The sequence below is a fragment of the Ornithodoros turicata genome, chromosome 3 (genome assembly GCF_037126465.1).
Source record: "Ornithodoros turicata isolate Travis chromosome 3, ASM3712646v1, whole genome shotgun sequence".
NCBI classification, from domain to species: Eukaryota; Metazoa; Arthropoda; class Arachnida; order Ixodida; family Argasidae; genus Ornithodoros; species Ornithodoros turicata.
The window spans coordinates 377,628-396,876 of record NC_088203.1 but is presented as its reverse complement, the minus strand read 5'-3'; the positions used below and the strand labels follow the sequence as shown (position 1 = coordinate 396,876).

General features: G+C 42.9%; 2 protein-coding genes across 4 annotated transcripts; both read right to left on the bottom strand.

Moving 5' to 3' along the window:
* Nucleotides 1-60: 60 nt before the first annotated feature.
* LOC135387773 (serum amyloid A-2 protein-like) lies at nucleotides 61-872 on the bottom strand. Its single transcript, XM_064616890.1, has 3 exons — nucleotides 714-872; nucleotides 447-648; nucleotides 61-394 (listed from the first exon to the last, which is right to left on the bottom strand). Exons 1-3 carry the CDS (start codon nucleotides 715-717, stop codon nucleotides 91-93), a joined length of 510 nt encoding a protein of 169 aa, XP_064472960.1. The 5' UTR covers nucleotides 718-872; the 3' UTR covers nucleotides 61-90.
* Nucleotides 873-5,767: 4,895 nt separating this feature from the next.
* Nucleotides 5,768-17,756, bottom strand: LOC135387772 (uncharacterized). Of its 3 annotated transcripts, none has more exons than XM_064616888.1 (9): nucleotides 17,691-17,756; nucleotides 17,248-17,320; nucleotides 17,150-17,179; nucleotides 17,064-17,096; nucleotides 16,927-17,012; nucleotides 16,672-16,776; nucleotides 16,576-16,620; nucleotides 16,472-16,513; nucleotides 5,768-6,224 (listed from the first exon to the last, which is right to left on the bottom strand). In XM_064616888.1, the coding sequence occupies exons 1-9, from the start codon at nucleotides 17,745-17,747 to the stop codon at nucleotides 6,141-6,143; spliced, it is 555 nt and encodes a 184-aa protein (XP_064472958.1). In that variant the 5' UTR covers nucleotides 17,748-17,756; the 3' UTR covers nucleotides 5,768-6,140. The 3 variants fall into 3 exon arrangements, with proteins under 3 accessions (XP_064472958.1, XP_064472957.1, XP_064472959.1); XM_064616887.1 differs by lacking the exon at nucleotides 5,768-6,224 and adding an exon at nucleotides 11,119-11,329; XM_064616889.1 differs by lacking the exon at nucleotides 5,768-6,224 and adding an exon at nucleotides 11,119-11,329 and having other exon boundaries at nucleotides 16,738-16,776.
* Between the last annotated feature and the right edge of the window lie 1,493 nt (nucleotides 17,757-19,249).

Sequence of the window (19,249 nt, the reverse complement as noted above, 5' to 3'; positions counted from 1 at the left end):
ACCCCTCTGAGGGTATTAATAACATTTAAAGAATAAAACTAAAATACCAAATATGATGAATACCGGGCAAATAAATAAATTTTTATTTTGTTATACAACCGTCGTAGTTTCCTCGGTTCCAAGGTCAGTATCATTCCCATAAGCCGCGTACTCTACTGGAGGCCATCTCCAACCACACCTACGACTGCTGGGGTTATAGGTACAATCTACAGCTCGGAGAAATTTGTCACCGCAGTCGTGTTGGTCTCTGCCGTGTCTTGTAGCTTCCTCGTACTTCCAACTCTCACCGCTAACGTTTTCGCGACAGTCGCTGATTTCCTTTGCGGCGTCCTTAGCTGCCTGAGACTTATTGCAGTTCTTGACGGCGTTGTAATTTGCTTGGCAGTGGAAGTACCTAAAAAGATGAACCATTTGTACGGATAACTCTATTTTTTAACGCTACTAACCTTTCGCAGTTCCTGCAGCGAGCCCGTCGCATTGTCTGGTAACCCCTGAACATTTCTCTAGTCGCACATAGCCTGTCTCCACTGAGAAGAGAGACAGAGTTGGTGCCCAGACATCGAAGCATGGATGCCCAGACGGGTCCCTGGAACTGGGCTTGAGCAGTCCACGTGGTCAACGCCACAAGGAAAAACGACAGCAGAAACCCTGCGTATGTCTTCATTCTAGCACGCTTGCAATACATCAGGAATAATAAAACACACGTGACTTACTCATGTTGATGCAGACGTATCTACTGTAGATTCCATGGCTTTTTATACCAGCAACACAGGACCGGTAATTCTTGACCTTGGAGGATTCTTCCGGGTTTGTTACAACCCCTCGCTACGTGTTGGCACTTGGCGAACAGGTCGACGACTCGATGGGCTTTGGAGCCAAAAACCGGTTCGTTTCCTCTCAGGGTGTTTGTATAAAGTGGTAAGCATGGACGCCAACTGCTTCATTGCCTCTTCTCTTTCAAAAATACTGATTCTCCAAAAACACTCTAAAAACAGAGTTTCACCGCATAGCACGCTCCAAGTTAACAATCATCCCGAACGGCAACGTTCTCCCTTGATATGATGAAAACGGGGGCGTACGCCATTTTTGTGACAATTATGAACAGCATAATGCCACAAAAATGATGTACGCCCCCCTCCCCCCCTCGGCCTAGTTTTCAGCAAATCAGGGGAAACAATAATGTCACTCGGGATGACGGTTGGCTAGGTGCGTGCTATGTGGTGAAGTTCATTTTTTTAAGAGTGTAGAACATGAAACAAATGTGATCTACATGACTTTGTGACATGACACGACTATGTTTTTTTTTTTAATTCCGTGTTAGCGCCGCGAAGCAACTGTGGCTATGAGCGGCGTATAGACGTGGACAGATGAAGAGAGGACAGCAGGAAGGAGGACACGACTATGTGGTCTACAGGACTTGACTCCCCTCTTCGTACACGCTAGTGTAGAACATGATAAAATTCAGTTGCTTACGAAACACTGTTTCTGAAAGCCAGGGATTGATTTAAACCGCGATAAGTCGAGCGGTCGCTGTGTCGATTATCCGTCACAAAATAGGTGAAATCATAGGCGGAGAGTTTTCATTCTGCCGAAGGTCCCCCCCTCCATGCACAAAGGTCAGGCATGGAGTCCGATTGTGGCGTCGTGAGGCGCAGGATTTAGACGTTCATTCGCATGAAACTCGCGATAACCAGGATGGGGTGCCGCTAATATAAACAATTTAAACACAAAACATTGAAAAGTAAACCTCTTAAAAATCCAACTCTCAAAATGAACTTTTAAAAATATACCATGTAAATACCAAAGGGGTCAAAATGAACGCTCAAAAAAATCTTTTCGTTTCGTTTAACAAAGCATCGCTAGCAACTGTTGAGCGCTCGTTCGTTCGTGCATGTGTTCGCATTGCAGTGACTTCCAAGTTGAGCACGGTTGTTTGGCGTACAAAGTACGAAGCATACTCATGCTCATAGGAGCCAAACGAAATTCGCTGACTTCGTGACCATTTCTCGAAGCTGATTGTCCATTTCACTCGCGGCCATGTACCACGTAACTGTAGCAACCGTAGGGTAGATTTGGGGGGATTCCGAAACGATTTATTTTTAACGATATGTCCTTAACCGTGGATTCCTTAGCGTTTTTATTTACACGGGGATATTTCGGTGATTATTTTAGGGCGTTCATGCTTAGGTGGATATTCTGGGTGATTTATTCTTAACAGTGGCTACTTGCGCGTATCCTCTGCTTAGAGATACATATTTTCTTCAGCGATATAATTTGAAACAGTTTATTTTTAAAGTGATCGTCGCATCCGTTTCAGGCGACTTGCAAACTACAGTGTCGTTTTATTCCTCATGAACTGTCGAACACGCCATCGCGAAAGCCCCACACGAAATAGTGGCGTTGTTCGGCTGTTATTCGATGGAATACATGACAAGAGCAGACAGCAGATGTTGTGTGTATTCCGTTAATCCCTCTCTCAAAAGGCGTGAAAACGTATTTATTTAAGAACCCATCCAGAATCCGGACCGGGACGCTTTTGATCCGCAGTCGTCTGGAACGCATTGTCTGGAACGCGTCTGCGAGGCATTGGGATGTCAACATGTCCGACGCGAAACTCATTATTGTTAACGATATATTTTGCAGCCATATATTTTTCATGGTGGATTATTGAGCGATTGTTTTTTAGGAGGGGATTTTCGCGCGGTTGATTTCTCATCGGGGAATTTTACGCAACTTATTGTAAAAGAATGTATTTTGAAACATTTTTTTCTTAAAGTATTTATTCCTAAAGACTTATCATAGTGTTGTAACCCCCGTTTATTTTAGCAGGGGGAGTTAAGCGTGATTTTTTAGCGTTTTATTTTTCCATGTTATTTCAGCATACACCATATACGTTATGTCGTTCGTCTTGAGACTCAGCTGGGTAGACTCCTCCTGTGTCCTGGGAAAGTTCCGGCGGGCCCCCAAGTCCCTACGCAGTCGGCGCCAATGAGTTTTGAAATCGTCCCAGCAGCGTACGCAGGTGAAATATCGTCTTTCAAAGCAAATTATGCAAAAAGTGTGTCAATGCAAAATAATCTAACAAAACGTAAGACGACACCTAACGATAGCTGCGGGTTCGAGTCCCGGAACACGCTGGCTTTTCGTTAGGTGAAATTCTAAATTGTATTGACACGGACTGTTGTCTAGATATGTGTCCTTCCAACGACGGATCAGCCCAAACAAGCGTCAATTGGAGCCATACATGAAAAGAAGCTCTGCTTTCTGTTATGCTGCTCAAGTGAGCGTCTCCTATCTAGCAAAAGTGTTGCTACAAAATGTCACTTCCGTAGCACGTTCATTCCGATCCGAGAGTAATCGGATGGATCCGGAAAACAGAGAATCGTCATTTCCAACTGAGAAAAGCTCAACAAAGGATTTTGGTCAAGTCATGACTACCTCTTACGAGGTTCATTCACTGCACAGAGAGTACTTGCGTTCGTCTCCAAGCCACGGAAACGCAACCGGAATGTCTCTCGAGGTATTTGAGGTTCCAATCCCACCACCGGCTGGGGTTTTCCCTTAGTTTTTTCAAGACGGAACAGTTACCCCTGAAGCCGGCCCTGGACGCATAATAACCTACGACTAAGGAGTCCTTCCTGCTGTCCAACTGTCCACATTTGTACGTCGCTCATAGCCACAGTTGCTTCGTGGTGCTTACACGGAATCAAAACAAACAAAAAATTCATCTGCTCTGCTTGAATGCTGGTTGGTGAGAGCGTTCCGTATTGCGCACAGTGTTAACGCTCGTCTCGCTTATATTTTATTCCATCAAGTCGAGGAATCGCTACAGGGTCATTTCTTTATCTAAACTGGACGACTATGAAGTAATTTTAGCAATTTTAACTAGCACTCAACTCGATATTCCAACGTTTTTTTTTTCTCTCGCAAGAATGGAAACTAAAAGAGCGAGTGTGTAACTATCCGCTTCGAAAAGAACCTTTCATCAGAACAAATTACGGTAGACAATCGTTAAAATATACTTGGCAATCACTGTTCAACCGATATACAGAACAAGACGCGGAACTCTGTCGTGTTTTCTTTAGGAAATATTACGTTATGCAATTTGTACGAATGCTTAATTGGTCCATTATGCATATACTTGGTATTGAAAATACCAATAATAACGTATATAGTTAGTATCTTATTGTATCGTTCAGTGCTTAATTATATTTACATTGGGTAGGCACTCAGAATGCCAATAGCGTCAATCCTTACTGGCTTTTTGCTCTTCCTTCCACCGCTAAGAAAAATAAAACTTTTTTTTCTAACCTCCGGAAAACTTGGTGATTAAAAACTCTGATAACCTCCCTCCAATTTTCGCTAAATGAAATCTACGAAACCCGGATTATTATGTTGGATAGCTTACTTTCTACTATATACGTTAAACCAAACTGGCCGCGCTTTTAAAGAATGAAAAAAAAAAATACTCGCGTTGATTTTAGTACTATTAAAAAGAATTATTTGATTAATGGGGGAAAAAAGTCCGTAGTAGCTACCAGGGGTCTCCCTTTCGATGCACTTGCCATTCACAATCAGTTTCCATGGCAACAGCCCCTTTCAGCAAAAGTTTCCAACTAAATAGAAGAAAATGAAACGGGGTCAGCCAGACAGGCTGCACAGTTGGTAACTGACGTGTTCAATGAGAGTGTTTGGATATACACCAAGACGCAGGTGATCTGATTGAGAAGCTTCCATTACGGTACGTGTGTTCTCCAGGATTCTCTGAGATGCAGCGAGTATATTTAAACGTCAGCAACTTCCTTTTCATTGTGTGACCGTCAACGACGAAGCAAAACACAGAACCTTTGCCCAATATTCCATATCGATCATAAAGCGACTGTAGAATTATCCCGTTACAATAAGAGGCATGTCATCACGTGGGACAGTAAGAGAGTTCATAATAGAAGAATTGATCCCATGAATAAAGTACGCACTTGGGCGTAGTCCGAACGGCAACAAAACTGGCGAACAGAAAGAGCGACCCGGCAGTCGTGCCGGAGTCTGCCAAGACCGGGGTTCGACAACCACCTGGAACAGCTGCTAAGAAAAAGCAACGTCTCGCAGCCGCAGCCAGGGCGACCGTCTTTGCAATTGAGGCAAAACGCAACGGTGGAAAGATGCTTGTTGGTGGAGGTCCGGTTATAGTGGACTCAGCAGTTGGCCACAGATCTAATGAAAGAGATCCCAAGGAGCTCAGTGATTATTTGCAGGTGAGGCTGCATGTTGTAAAACACAGGGCATTTTTTTTCTTGCTCGTTTACAAAGTGCCGAGACCCTTTCTCCCTAACCTCAATCAATATTTGCGGCGCCCGAACATTAAGGCTTCGTCATCATTGAAACCAGAGCGGCCGATGGAAATTATGCGTGACAGGAGTTTTAATACAATTCTGACAACCGTTGGTGGTATTTTTTCACTAATGAATTGGCGGAATTTCGGCACAACGAAACCTTAGCTCCTTGGTTAATATTTGTTCAGTATTTTACTATTTTACTAGCTTTATAAGACCCCGGATAAAAACGGTATCCATTTTTGAGAAGAGCATTTATTGTATATCAAGTGCTCCTCATACATGACGTGAGAATCTTGACGGTGGTTTAACATGAAAGCGTGTATTAAAACTCGTGGCAAGTACATGAATATTTTTGGATTCCGCGAAAGACCTGAAGAAAGAGCCTCGTTGTCTCTAAACAAGAGCTACATACCCACATTAAAGAACCCTTCTGAATAAGGCGATCAATATACAGTTTTATTCTGCTTCTGTTGCCATTTTACAAAAGGGTGGAAATTTTTCAGGTGGAATTTGACGACGTCTTCGGCGAACCGGAAGGAACGTATTCTTTGAAGCCGGTTTGGAGAACATCTACCAAGGTGTTCACCCACTCCAAGAACTTTTGTTACAAAGTGTTGAGTCTGCTCTGTGGGATTCCTCTGGCATTGATAATCGGCATTAGCTTCGCCTGTCTCTCCTTCCAACATATCTGGTGCATCGGACCAGCCATTCGACATTGCCGCATTAACTGTCACGTGGTCCGAGCGTACATGCGTATTATCCTGGAATCATGTTGCGCTCCCTGCTTCTACGAGATGGGTCTGCTGCTCAACAGAATAAGGGTCCAGCACGTTTCAACAACGGAAGTCGTGTAGCCTTCTTCGTACATTCATATCCCCGATGTGCCAAATCCTGCAATAAAAAGGCCCTCTCTAACCTATCCGGTACACTTCTTCCAAGCTTATTTTGTCCAGAATTGAGAACGTCTTTCTTTCCATGTTTTCGGGGGCAAATCCTGAAACGAGCACGTACTTTGACATCACCTTCGGCTTATCTGTTAATGAAAGAGAGGTGGAACTGACGCTGTACCGGTTTACTTATCTGGCCACCAGATTGGTGCCAATCAGCTCCATCTCTATAAAACACGTGACCCTCACGTCAAGTTAGTGCTTTGAGTTATGTCTCAAAGTACGTCCTCGTCTCGGGAGGTTTAAATAATCACTGCCATTTCCCCGAAAACACCTAAATTTCAAGTCGTTCAGTCTGCCTGGGATAACCGCCATGTAAGTAGATAAGTCTCATAGTGTTATTATAAAAATTGTGGATAAAAAAAACGCCCTGCATATCTAGCATCCTGGCTTAATCAGTTTCAACATCCCAATCCGTGCAATAATTACTAGTGATGTCGCTATCGAAATTGGAACAAGTTCGCTGACGTTCGATATTTCGCTTGTGTCTTTATCCCTCAAGTGTTTATGACTGGGTCTTACGTTTGCATTATGACGCTGCCGGTTTATTTGCGCTTCACCGGAAAAGACTGTAAAAATGCATTTTTCGCATTTATAATCAGCCCGTAAAATGTTCCTGTGCGAATATTCCTGACATTAAGAATCATTTTGAAAAACATCCAATGCGCTTTTAGTAGACATGGCTACGAAAACTTTAGGAAAGCCAAGCTGATGCATGTAACGTGCCCATCTTATTTCACTGTCGTCTTTTTGATGAGTTCTTCGATAGTTAATATATAGCTTTGTATTTTGTCGGATCACGATGATTCTGAAAGCTGGTAGAACGACATCATTAACAATGTTTCCCGCGTTCAATTGATTGGTCCCTGTTGATCAGAGACACACACACACACAAATGAAAGTGGCCACCCAAGGGACCTAAAGGACACTTTGGAACGTCTGTATACAGAAAGACGCAGTACAGAATGGCTCCAAATATATTCAACAGCTGGAAAGTACAGCATTCTGTAAATTAACAAGTGACATCTATGTGAATAGCAGCATATTATATAAGCTTCCATTGAAACAAGGAAAATATTGCAAAATTCCTGAGCAGGAGAACTATAGACTATAGAAAAATAAATTGTTGTTTACTGAGAGGGTTCGGAACTATCAAGTGTACTAGCTGAGAACATGACTCTCCTAAACTGAAAGGGAACATCTGTCTGGGATCCTCACTACGTCAACTTAACTAGTCTTCTTGAATCCGTACAAAATCGAGCCGCTCGATTCATCACAAATACTTATTCGTTTCCTTCCAGTGTATCATCCCTTAAACACTCTCTTCAATTGCCGGAACTCTCTACACGCCGAAGATATTTCCGTCTTTGTCGCTTTTTCAAATTCTTCCACAATCCCCAATTGCACCCTAACTTCCTGCCTCATACATTTCCGCCCGACTCCGGTGTAGATCCCTTCATTTCTCGTTTTTCCCAATGACCGAATGGAACTCTCTTCCCCAGGCACACATTTTGAAACCTTCAAGAATATACTTTCTCAATACCTAGGTTTGGAAACGTTGAGGTTCATTTTATTGTGATTTCTCATATTGTAGCACATTGCTCTCATTGTACTCACTGTAAATGTCTTTTTTGCCTTCCCTCCCTGATGTAACGCCCGCAGGGCCTTTAAGGTACAATCATAAAAATAAAAAAAACATGGCTATACGTTTCTTTGGCACAAATATGGTCGTTAGAAAAGAGGAGGCTAGTAATGTTACCGGTATCAGTAAACCGGCTGATATGCAGAAAATAGAATACTGTCGGAAACGGGATGTTGAATAGAATATAACTTGTCTCGTGTTTATATATATGAGAAATGTTAGCCGCACTTAAATATTCAATCAGTAAGGAGTAAATAAACCAAATTTGAAATCATTCTGCAAGATATAAAATGTCCATAATGCTCAGAGAAACATGGTGGAAAATTATATATTGCAACTACGTAGAAGGATATCGAACTCTCTATTTGAGCCCGAAATCAAGACGAAGTATAGGGATAGCTATTCTTGCGAATAATTTGGACTTGTCTAACTTTTATATTATCACGGATCACTTTGAAGAGCTGAGCGTCTCCTAAATTCATTTATGTTTATTGTTGTCTATCGCACACCTGCATCTGATGTCGCTGCCTTTTTTTTTATTTTACACGGTTATTTCACATATGTGTCCCAGCAGAAATATCGTTCATACCTAGGTGGAGATTTCAATATTGGCATGTTATTGGATCATTCTACGAGAACCCAGTTTCTGATGTTATTGGATGGATGCGAGTTCTGTAATACCATTGATGTACCTACGCGTATTAGAGAACATTCGTCAACTTTGCTCGATTTATTCCTAACAAATTTTCGTTTTTCATTGTTGACACCTTGTGTTGTGACAAGTGATATCAGCGATCACTTGTTTGTGAGCTTAATTGCCAACAGATCAATTACTCAGAGATGTTGAGAAAAAACGTTTCAACTTATTTCCAATGATAGTATGAGGACCTTCAACCCTAATGAAGCCTATCATGAATTTTTTTAATCGGTTTTTAGGATTGTGTGCCTTCAGTTTTCCTATATTTACAAAGAAATTAACCGAAAGCTTTCGGAAGCCATGGATGTCAAGTTCATTGTTGAAGATGGTACGTAAGAAAAACAAGTTATATCGAAGATTTCTGGAAACGACGGACTTAGCGCTCCTGGAAGTATATAAACAACTCAGAAATCAGCTCACAAAACAAATAAAACGGGCGAAGAAGAATTATTCTCTACTGGACAGACAGGGAAGTCGAACACAATTTGGAATACATTGAACAGACTATTAAATAGAGATATTAAGCCACTGTCACCTGATGAAGTCCATGTTGATGGAATGGTTTTAAAAGGATTCGACGTGCAGAAAGCTCTAAGTCATACTTAGTAGACTTATTTTCTGGTGATAGTTCCCGTCGACCTGTGAGGATTTTCCATATACTTCAAGCAAGTCGATGTTTCCTGTTTTCGTTGAAAATGCTGAGGTTCTGTCTACATTCTAAACATTAAGTAACACTAAAGCTACTTAACGTCTTAGAGAGTATAGTGCCTTGCCTGACATACATATTCCCCGAAAAGATGCAGATATCAGCTTTGCACAAAGCGGGAAATTCTTATGAGTTGTCGAATTTCCATACTTCCGGTATTTCCAAAAGCGTTAGAAAGGGTGGTATATAATAGGCATTTATCATTCTTCGAACAACATTCATTTATTGCAAACTCGTAAAATCGGTTTCGCAAACATAGATCCACAGAACTTGCTTTACTGAAACAAAAGAAATAATTTTTACGAATTTTGAATACTGGAAATGTACACTTGGGGCATTCGTGGATTTTACATGGGCTTTTGATTCGATAATTCGTGCTATTCTGAAAAAAAAAAATCTGACTCATTATGGTGTGCGCGGTATTCCTCTTTCTCTTATCAGCCCGTATCTCGAACATAAAAGTGTACGTGATAAATAATATTTGTTCTTGAGTTAAAGATATCAAGTGTGGTGTGGCCCAAGGAAGCATATTGGGACCCTTACTGTTTATTACGTATATTAATGACATTGTTAGTCCGGAAACGGAATTGGTTTTATGTGCTGATGAAACCATATTGTTTTTGACTGGTATTACTGGTACGGAATTGGTGACCGAACCGGTCACTGTCTTGCGAACATTTTTATGTGGCCTATTAACAATAAGTTAAAAATCAATGCACGTAAAACTAAATGTTTTCTATCCCAACCAAAAAACAAAAACGTGAATCGCCTGGGGCAAGAAAAGGTGTTGACTCTGTTAGACTGACACTGTCATTAGATGTGTATTTTTCTGTCAAGATGAATTGGGGTAATCATATTCATTCTGTGCGGTCAAAAATATCAACTGCAATGGGTACGATTTACAGGAACAATGACAACCTACCAGTTAAAGTTATGTTCACGCTCTATTATGCGTTGATACTATCTCACATACTGTTTCCTTCTGTGGGGTACCGCCACAAAGAGTATTTTGGATGATATTCTTGTAATTCAAAAAAAGTTGCTCTGTCTCATGGAATGTTTGCCATATAATCATACAACAGACCTATAGAAAAGCAACTTTTGAAAATAACACAACCGTCTTTGAGATATCCAATCTGTCACGCTCTGGTTACGCATATTTTCATCGCCTCCCTGGATTATCCCAAAACGTAGAACAACATATGGTGAACAAAGATTATACTCACTACTTTGCTCAAAAATGTTGATACAGCAAGTCCTACAAAAGATTCGTTAGAGAATACATCTCCAATTAAAACTAAAATTGTTTTTATTGCATTGCCGATGTGCTATGTATCTTTAAAAACAATTTGTTGATACAAGTTCGTTTGTGCTGTTACTGTATGGAAGCAGATGCTCCCCTCGTCAAGTCTCGAAAAGTGACTTTTTGTATCCATTCACCCGTATGCTCAAATAAATATTATTATTATTATTTCTCGTGACGGTTATAGACCAGTTGAATAATTTGTGCGGAGGATTACTACCGTTAAGCAAAGTTCACACAGGTAAAGACGTGCAGGAAAGATGCGCCTTTAAAAAAAAGAAAGAAATTCGTATCCCGTCCAATAAATAAACGTCCAATAAAATAGAACAATCACTCATGAGGGTGTGGAACAACATCTGCTCTTTTCAGTATCGATCGCGCCTAAGACATCGAAGGGCGGTGGCCAGTGGCGTCATATTAACCGGAGTATTTCGTATCGAACGATGTCGTTATACAAAACTTTGTGCAAGCACTAATGTAAAAACCTGCGCTTTTTAGCAATCCAACAGCTTTTTTTTTTGTCACTGTACGTGGACATGACATTTCTGGACCAACCATTTGTGGATTATTTCAATTGTTTCAGCCTAACGACGTCTTCCGGTTAAGCCGTGAACGGGACACAGTTCTTGCGTCAAGTGGGACGAAATTTGTGGCAATGCAGTTCTGGTGGTTGCTGTCATCGTCTGTGTAGAATGCTTCCTCTGAAATGAACACGAGTCTTCTTAGCTTATGAAGTATTTTTGTGAAACAGGAACGATTGACAACTGTGGAACGTCTTACACTCGCACAATAAACCAACATTTAAGCGTTTCCAACAGAACGTTGACGTGACAAGACCCATTATAAATAGCTATTTTTGCTCCACCCAAGTGAAATTTTATTTACTACAGTCGGTTACCCTGGTAGAACGTTTGCCCAGCCTTTCAGGGGTCATTTTCCAAACAAATCCAAGAACCAACACTTGCGCATCAATCGAAAAAAAAAAAAAAAAAAATCCTAAGGCGCATAACTTGAGATGTTTAGTATATATATACTAAACATTCCAGGTCATGTGCCTTATGAAGTTTTTTTCGATTGATGATACTGCGTTACCCCGCGAATACCTTAGTTGTTTTGCCTATGTGCAATTATGTTCACACTTCTCTCAAGGAAAGGCACTACTTTGGTCATACCCGAAAAATCGTCACACGTTTTTGGTTTGGACAATATGTATGACCTTGGTCGTTTTATAGACTGTGGCGCATACCAACGAAAGATCTGGGATGTCAAAGGAAGCTTCATAATGAAGTAGGCACGATATTGAACTTGTTTTCAAAGCTCGAAAATGCGTTTCACCTGTTGCAAGCTAAGATGGGAATATATATTGTCCATCTCGATTGAGATTGTGGCGATGTCAAATATTATGCAAATATGTTTCAGCGTGGCCAGTATTCACAATAACCGAAGATGTTCATTGTACATACGGAGTCATGCTAGAAATGGCTTCTTTTTCTTCTTTTCTTTTTCCAGGGAAACGGTTAAAAAGAAAGGGCGGTTGACAAAAAGGTGGAATTGATGCTCTTCACCCCAACTTGATCCTCCATGCAATTATAGTTAGCTGTATTTGTTATTGCAAACAATTACAGAAAAATTTCTTTCTTTTCTTTTTTTTTGCTTGAGGGGGGAGGCTACACCATGTTTCTCTCAACCGATGTCATCGACGCTTCTATGAACCGTTCCGAACCTTTATTTTTTCCCCAAGTCAACCTGAACCCAACCGAGTCCGAAATAATCCGTTTGCTCCTAGCCGATTTTTTTCATGCGCGTACGGGTGTTCCACCTAATGCGTCAAACAATCAAAATTTATATCGGGGGTAGAGAGATGTTGTCAAGACTTCCGAGCACTTTTATCAATTTTAGGTCGCGAGCAAATTGAAATTTTCCAAGCCACGTTTTCTCCAAAAAGAGAAAGCGGCATTGCAACATCCATTCCCGACTGCTACAATTATAATAAGCGTGAGAAAGCCGTCGTTACAGGAGGGACGCTATGCCTCCTGCAGGTTGAACGGTCTCATTAAATAGCTCTCAGATAAGGTAAACACGCGTTACCAGCTCTCATGGCTGACCTTGCTGGCCATGTCACGTTGAGACTGTGAGGTACCCCCGGCGGTGCTGTCTGGGGTTTTTCCTGGGTTTTCCTCGGACACTTTCAGATATATGTAGTATAGGCACAGTTCCCTATTCCCCGTTAGTCGTGACGTTGTGTGGCCGACAGCGGCACCCTCAGCCTTGCAGCACCATCACGTTGCTTCATTTTTTACACATATATAGTGTTGTCTGCGAACGTCCCCTTTATTGGTGCTTTCTAAGCGGGCAGACGCTTCTCCAACCTTTTCTTTCGATCATACGTGAAAGAAGCGAGGCGACGATTTTACCGGCGGTGAAAAATACATACACTCCTTTCCCTCTCCCAAACGCAATACCAAAAGTATCATTTCGGGGCAACACCCGCAACCTCCCCCTGGCACAGTTTGTTTTCCATGATTTTGCTGGTCACGGCAGCAGGGTTATACAGCCCAAAGTTAAAAGCGTGAGAGAAGGAAACAAGAAGAAACAGTTTTGTTCCGCCGCATCTTGCAAAAACTTGAGGCAGGCAGATAACAATTTGTACACCTCGAAACCACGTTTCCTTTCCTTTTCTTTCTTTTTTTCTCGTTTTTTCCCAGCCATTACCACTGTAGTAGTGAATGTATTTTGCAATGGAATGCGGCAAATCCCACACAGCGCTTTCAGTTTCATAAAAAAAGAAAACATGAGGTTGACTTTTCAAATGTGTGAGTTCAATTGAGCAAATTCTGGTGACTTAAAATTGACGAAACTGCTCGGAAGTGATGGGAAAAGCTACCCCAAAATATAATACCTTGGCCCCTTAGTTTTCGGATAACTAGGTTTTTAATAAGATTTTTAACACGTTATGTGAAACACCCTGTAGGATATTATATTCTTTGCCGCGAGTATTAGTTTCGTTTTCTCAATAGGATCACGCCGAAAACACATTTTTCTTCCATATTCCGCAAAATTTAGTAGTTGAACGTAGTCGTGAAAAAGGGTTTATGCGAAGATAACCTCACAAATCAGGAGAATTAGGCTCATAATATTTTCCTTCGGGCTGACGAACGTGCTCGTCTACGTGCGCTGTTAACATTAGAATGCGCAGAGGTGATATTCCTTCACTGCCTCGCAAAGGTTTTCGGTTCTTTCTATTTTTTTTATTTTATTTTTTTAGACAAGATCTTGTCAAACTATAGCTGAGGTTCTGCGGCGGTAACTATGGCGAGCGTAGCAGCAACGAAATGACGCCACATTATCACGTGGTGCAACGGATGCCACCAATCACATCACATCATGAGAGAACTGGTGACTGAACTTTCGAGTCCTACAGCTGGCTAACCTTTTCATCTTACATCACATCACTTGCAGCACCGCCATTAGCGCTTTTGTGCGCATTTTGTGCGCTTATAGCCACAGTACCAGACTCCTAACAATGGGGCAGAGTGGTTTATAGGGAGAGTTTGGCCATTAGGAGGAGCCTAAGTTGAAGCGCGTCATACGACGTCAAAGCTTACCGCGCTCTATTGTTATACCTAGAGTCCCTAGAGTTGTCCCGTCGTCAGCTGGTCGCCATATTGAAGCTGATCGTTGTTTACGATGCAAGGAGGGAAGACACGTGCGCACATCGTCCTTAAAACTCTTTCAGTTTGGCAACCAAGTCCCACAGGCCGCTGTGGGTCATAAGCCGGTTATTCCTGTAGATTACATTCACTGCGACAACAAATCTGTCGACTAGCTGGCGGACAGCATCAAAATGGCTTCGCGTCAGAGTATCGACACTGAGGTCCAACGTAGAGCAGGAGCGCCATTTTGTTTCCGCACCACACCGGTACCGTCCCCATTTGGGGATCCGAGACAGCTAACATAATGCTCCCTGTGGGATAGATAAGCGTGTATGATTATTGGGCGATAATCCATATATTGTCCACCAGCACGTCCCGATGATGTCAAGGCCGTCAGCCTTGATGAGCAGCTTGCAAGAGAACGGAACATTTCACCCGCGTACGATAGACGGCATCGTGCGCGTAATGCGTACCATAGGCCGCATAGGCGCTAAAATGCGCCTTAAGTGCGCGTGGCTACCGTGGCGAGGAAACAAGATGGCGCATGCTTGCTCTTGGAACTCAGTGTCGATATTCTGACGCGAAGCTTATTTAGTGACGCTAGGAGAGCTTGACAGTTGAGAAGCGGATTCTGCTTGGATTCAGGCTTTTTAGGCGGTGCAACGACGCCTGTGACGTCAAGATAGGCTCCACCCATGAGGCGGCAAAAAATCAGAGAATGGCCAAACTCTCTGCAATGGGCGGCTACGCACGCCATCTGAAGAGTGAGGGTGGAAGTAGAACATAGCCAAGCAGCACGCAACAACGCACCTGAACACGTAGGTAAGTTGTTCGGTCTCGTCCGTTGTTGTGTGCTGATTGGCTGTGTCTAGGGTCTCCAACTTTCGGATTAATCCGAAAAAGTGCGGAAAACATACGCCGATAAAGTTTTCGGATAAACTCTTGTTTTTGGAGATCCCAGAATTGGGCAGTCAGGGTTTCAATTCACAATGTGAGTCAACCCAATGCCGTCATTTCCACCAGTTCAGTTTTGACTTGGAGTTGGGTGGCCACGATATAGAGTTGTCGTTGTCCGCGGGTACTGTCAAATCACAGTAAACACCGCAAACGCGACATCTCAACGGCACATACGCTTGGAGCAACCGGTAGACACAGGTAAGTACAACGAGTTTCATTTTGTATGTAATGTATGATTTGGATCGTGAGAGAATGCGTCTTTCGTCAGTCGTCACACGCAATACTAAATGGCGACAAAATGCCTCAAAAAGTATCCCGACACGACACGTTGACAAAACTGCTTGGGTATCTCCTCTCCGTCGGCGCTATGTCGTACGAGGGTGGTGACGTCACCAACGAAGTAGCCAATGATTATGCCTATCTGGTGATTTGATTTGTTTTTTCTTTTTTTTGTGCGCATTAGCTACTAAGGCCATAATGCGCCAAATAGTACTGTAAGTGTTATTTGGGTAAATATGCTTATCTAGTAAATGTCCTGGGTCCGAGAAAAAATGGCGGATAGTGTGCGTTCAGAATACGACGAGTGACTGACTCGGTCGCGTTGAAAGACGAGTGGAATAAGGAACGAATTGTTCTAGTTTACTGCGTTTTATTACGTCAGCAATCGTTAAATAAAGCGTAAGCGAATGTATCTCTGGCAGCCCTGTTCCAGCAACACAGCGGTTCACAGTGTCATGTATCTGAGAATGGCGCACGCGAAGCTGTACTCGCCGGCAAAGGCGCATCGCAGGTGATTCCCAGCAGCATGCCTCTCTGGCGTACACTCGTTAATGCAAACGACCCTCCTTAGTGTACCACACATGAGTCGCAAATTTTTCTCCAAATTTGGGATATTAACTGAGCCCGGAAAATAATAACCTCTGAAAAGCATCTTCCGAATGTGGCCAAAAATGCTACGAAAATCCAGCCTACATCCAGCCGCCTATGTTCTACATGTACCCGAAGAGACTGTAAGGCGACCCAAATCGTCCACAAAGCGACGTCGCGGTATCTTGGAGAGGTGTGTGCCGTCGGACACGATTCTCAGTAACGACGTCTGTCTCGGACAGACGCGCGCACCTTCCCGACATATTTTATTCATCATAAAGGTGAATAAATCGGGTGTGAACGAAGCTTTCTATGTGTGCGACATGGACATAACCGCTTTTCTTTATTGGAAAACACGAGGCCTACCTTTTTCTTTGAGTATTGTAGAGCATAAAATGAAAAGACGGCCTGGAAGGAAACGCCGTTTAAATGTTCTGCCACGCACGGACGGACGGACGGACGAAACTTACCCAAAGAAATATTTTCACGATCCACACCAATCTTGGAATGCCACTCTGCGAAAAAATTCTCTCGTATTTATTTGAGCCACAGTGGTGGATGCTTACAAATCTCGGTAAGAAGGGAGGGACAAAAAAGGACACCAGTCCAAAGCCAGCCTCCAACGTATTCACCGTTAGCATTAGCAGCACGCTGCCGTTTATAGACGTCCTCTGTACAATGAAAACAGCTGTGTGGTAATTATTATGCCCTCTGGGGTGACTGACACATAAAGAAACTATTTCGTACTGGCAGAGATAGATGCTTGAGGGTAGTTACAAAAATGTGTTAGCAACAAACAAGTTTGGACCTTTCTATGTTACCTTGCGAGCAGCTTTTATAAGAGACGCTGCGGATGTAATGCTCAGAATTTGTGAGGCCAAACAGAAGACGGAGAATGAGAGCATCGCTGAAAACAAAGGTCCTTCAGGACACAAGTTAAATTGCGTAGTAATCTCACCTGGCCGAAACCAGCTCGACTGGTGCAGGTCCCCTGAAACAACAATACTATGCTACTTCCACAAACTGATTATCTTCTCCACTCACCGTAAAATAGAACAAAATATTCCTCTCCTTCTGAAATGGCGGTAACGTGGCGGTAACGTGGCGTTAACGTGGCTGTAACATAAGTTAAGGACAGATACCTAATTTCACTGGATCCGCAATCAAAGTAAGCAGGAAGGCCAGTATGATGCCCAGGACGAGCCAGTGATAAACCTGTCACAACCACCATATTTCGCAGTTGAAGCAACCATGTACGACGTAAATTATGTCTCGAGGTGGGCGTAGTACTGTAGAGTGTCTTATGGGTTTTTAAAAATTACTCAGTGTGTTTCAAAGTGAATTAACGCGTGAAGGAAGACTATATATCGAATCTCAAAGTATAAGAATTATAAAAATGCGTGGTCTAGAACATTCTTGTTTCAGTTTGTTCGTTACCTTGTCTCCTTTCAGGTAAAATCATTTTTGCTTTAGTGTTTATTCGTGTTTGTCAAAAAAAAAAAAGACCGACTACGGCACGGCAAAGACTCGTTATTATGCAAATGGTCGCCGCAAAACGAAGTAGATGTTAAAAGTTGTTTCTTACAAAGGATGTAACGGAGAAGAGTAGCAACAAATATTCTGCACGTCGATGGAAAGCCATGCCTCGATGGTGGCGAAATTCTTCTTCTTCTCCTTCACAAGGTGAGCACACTTATGCGGTGCCGCCATGGTAATTTCGGCCACCTAGTGTTCTCTAACGTGTGCCGGAAACAATGTTTACGGCCCCCCAACAGTCCTCGGTCCGAACCGAGCCCACCCGGGATTCCTTTTTGAAGAAACGATACGTTTCGTTGATTATGTAATTGAAAGCATCGTCAACGAGATTCCGCAGCTTGCTGTCACAGGCAAGTTCCAATGTAACTGTCCATACCCTACATAAACGTGCATTATCCTTATCAAAAAGGCGTTGAGTGTTGAGACCCTTACAAATGCCTCACAAATCTTGGGAATACCGCAGTCACGACAGGGATTCGCCAGTCGTACGCCAGAAACATTGGCAGAATCAACGGCGAAGAGCAACTTCTCGAGTCCCTCCGCCCATTGGGTGTGATCAATACTACTAAACTACTACTAATACTACTAAACAAAACAAAAACAGTGTTCTTGCCCTTCACCAAGCGATCATTCACAGACGTCGTATTGCCAACTGTAGGACCATTCCAGACTACCGCATCATCACCGACAACCGACAGACAATATCCAATCAGTCAATATACACAGTAAGCAAAAACAAATGCCTTGGTGCAATCAACTTTCCTGGTGTCATCAAATCGAAGCCGTAAAACGCAAAGCAAGCTCGCTCCTCAATGCCATGCGCACTATCGCTGGACTTGCATGGGGACCACAGAAACAAATCCTCCACACAGCATACGGGATCCTGCCGCAGATTACCTTCTGTCTGCCTCACTTCCACGACGGCAGCAGGACAGATTAGTATACAAGCTAGATTGCATTTATTCCATAGGCCTTAAGTGCTCGGCGTCCCACGTAGTACACCGGAGACAACCGCATTGGAAAAACCCAACACACCAAAACTCAAGGTCATACAACTCCAGGAAACAGCCAAACTCACCTGCGGCGCATGTACAGGCACAAGAACCACCCACATACACGAATTCATGTCAAATGTACCTGGTCCGCGTTTGGAAAAGCAGTTGGTAACCTCAAAGCAGTAGCAATCCAGTAGATCACCAATCACCACCATGGCGGAATACCCGGCCACCAACCAATGTTACCACCCTTGGACTAGGCAAGAAGAAACTTCACAAGAAGGGACAAAATAAGTCGTACTACAAGTGATAACCAGCCTGGAGAAGGACTACTCTCCGACTTACACTGATGGTTCAGTGGCCACCAATGGAGCCACATCAGCAGTGTTCGACCCGACAACACAAGCCACCCTCACGAACAAGCTCAGCCACAAGACATCATCCACAGAAGCAGAACTACACAGGATCCTCTCAGGGTACCCAAGTCATGGGTGATCCTCACGGATTCAAATCCGGCGATCCAGACAGCAAAAGAGCGGTCTCAAAGGTGGCCACTGTTCACCATCAGCCTGCCACTGTAATTGCTGCTGTCCCAGTTACTGACCCAGCTGTC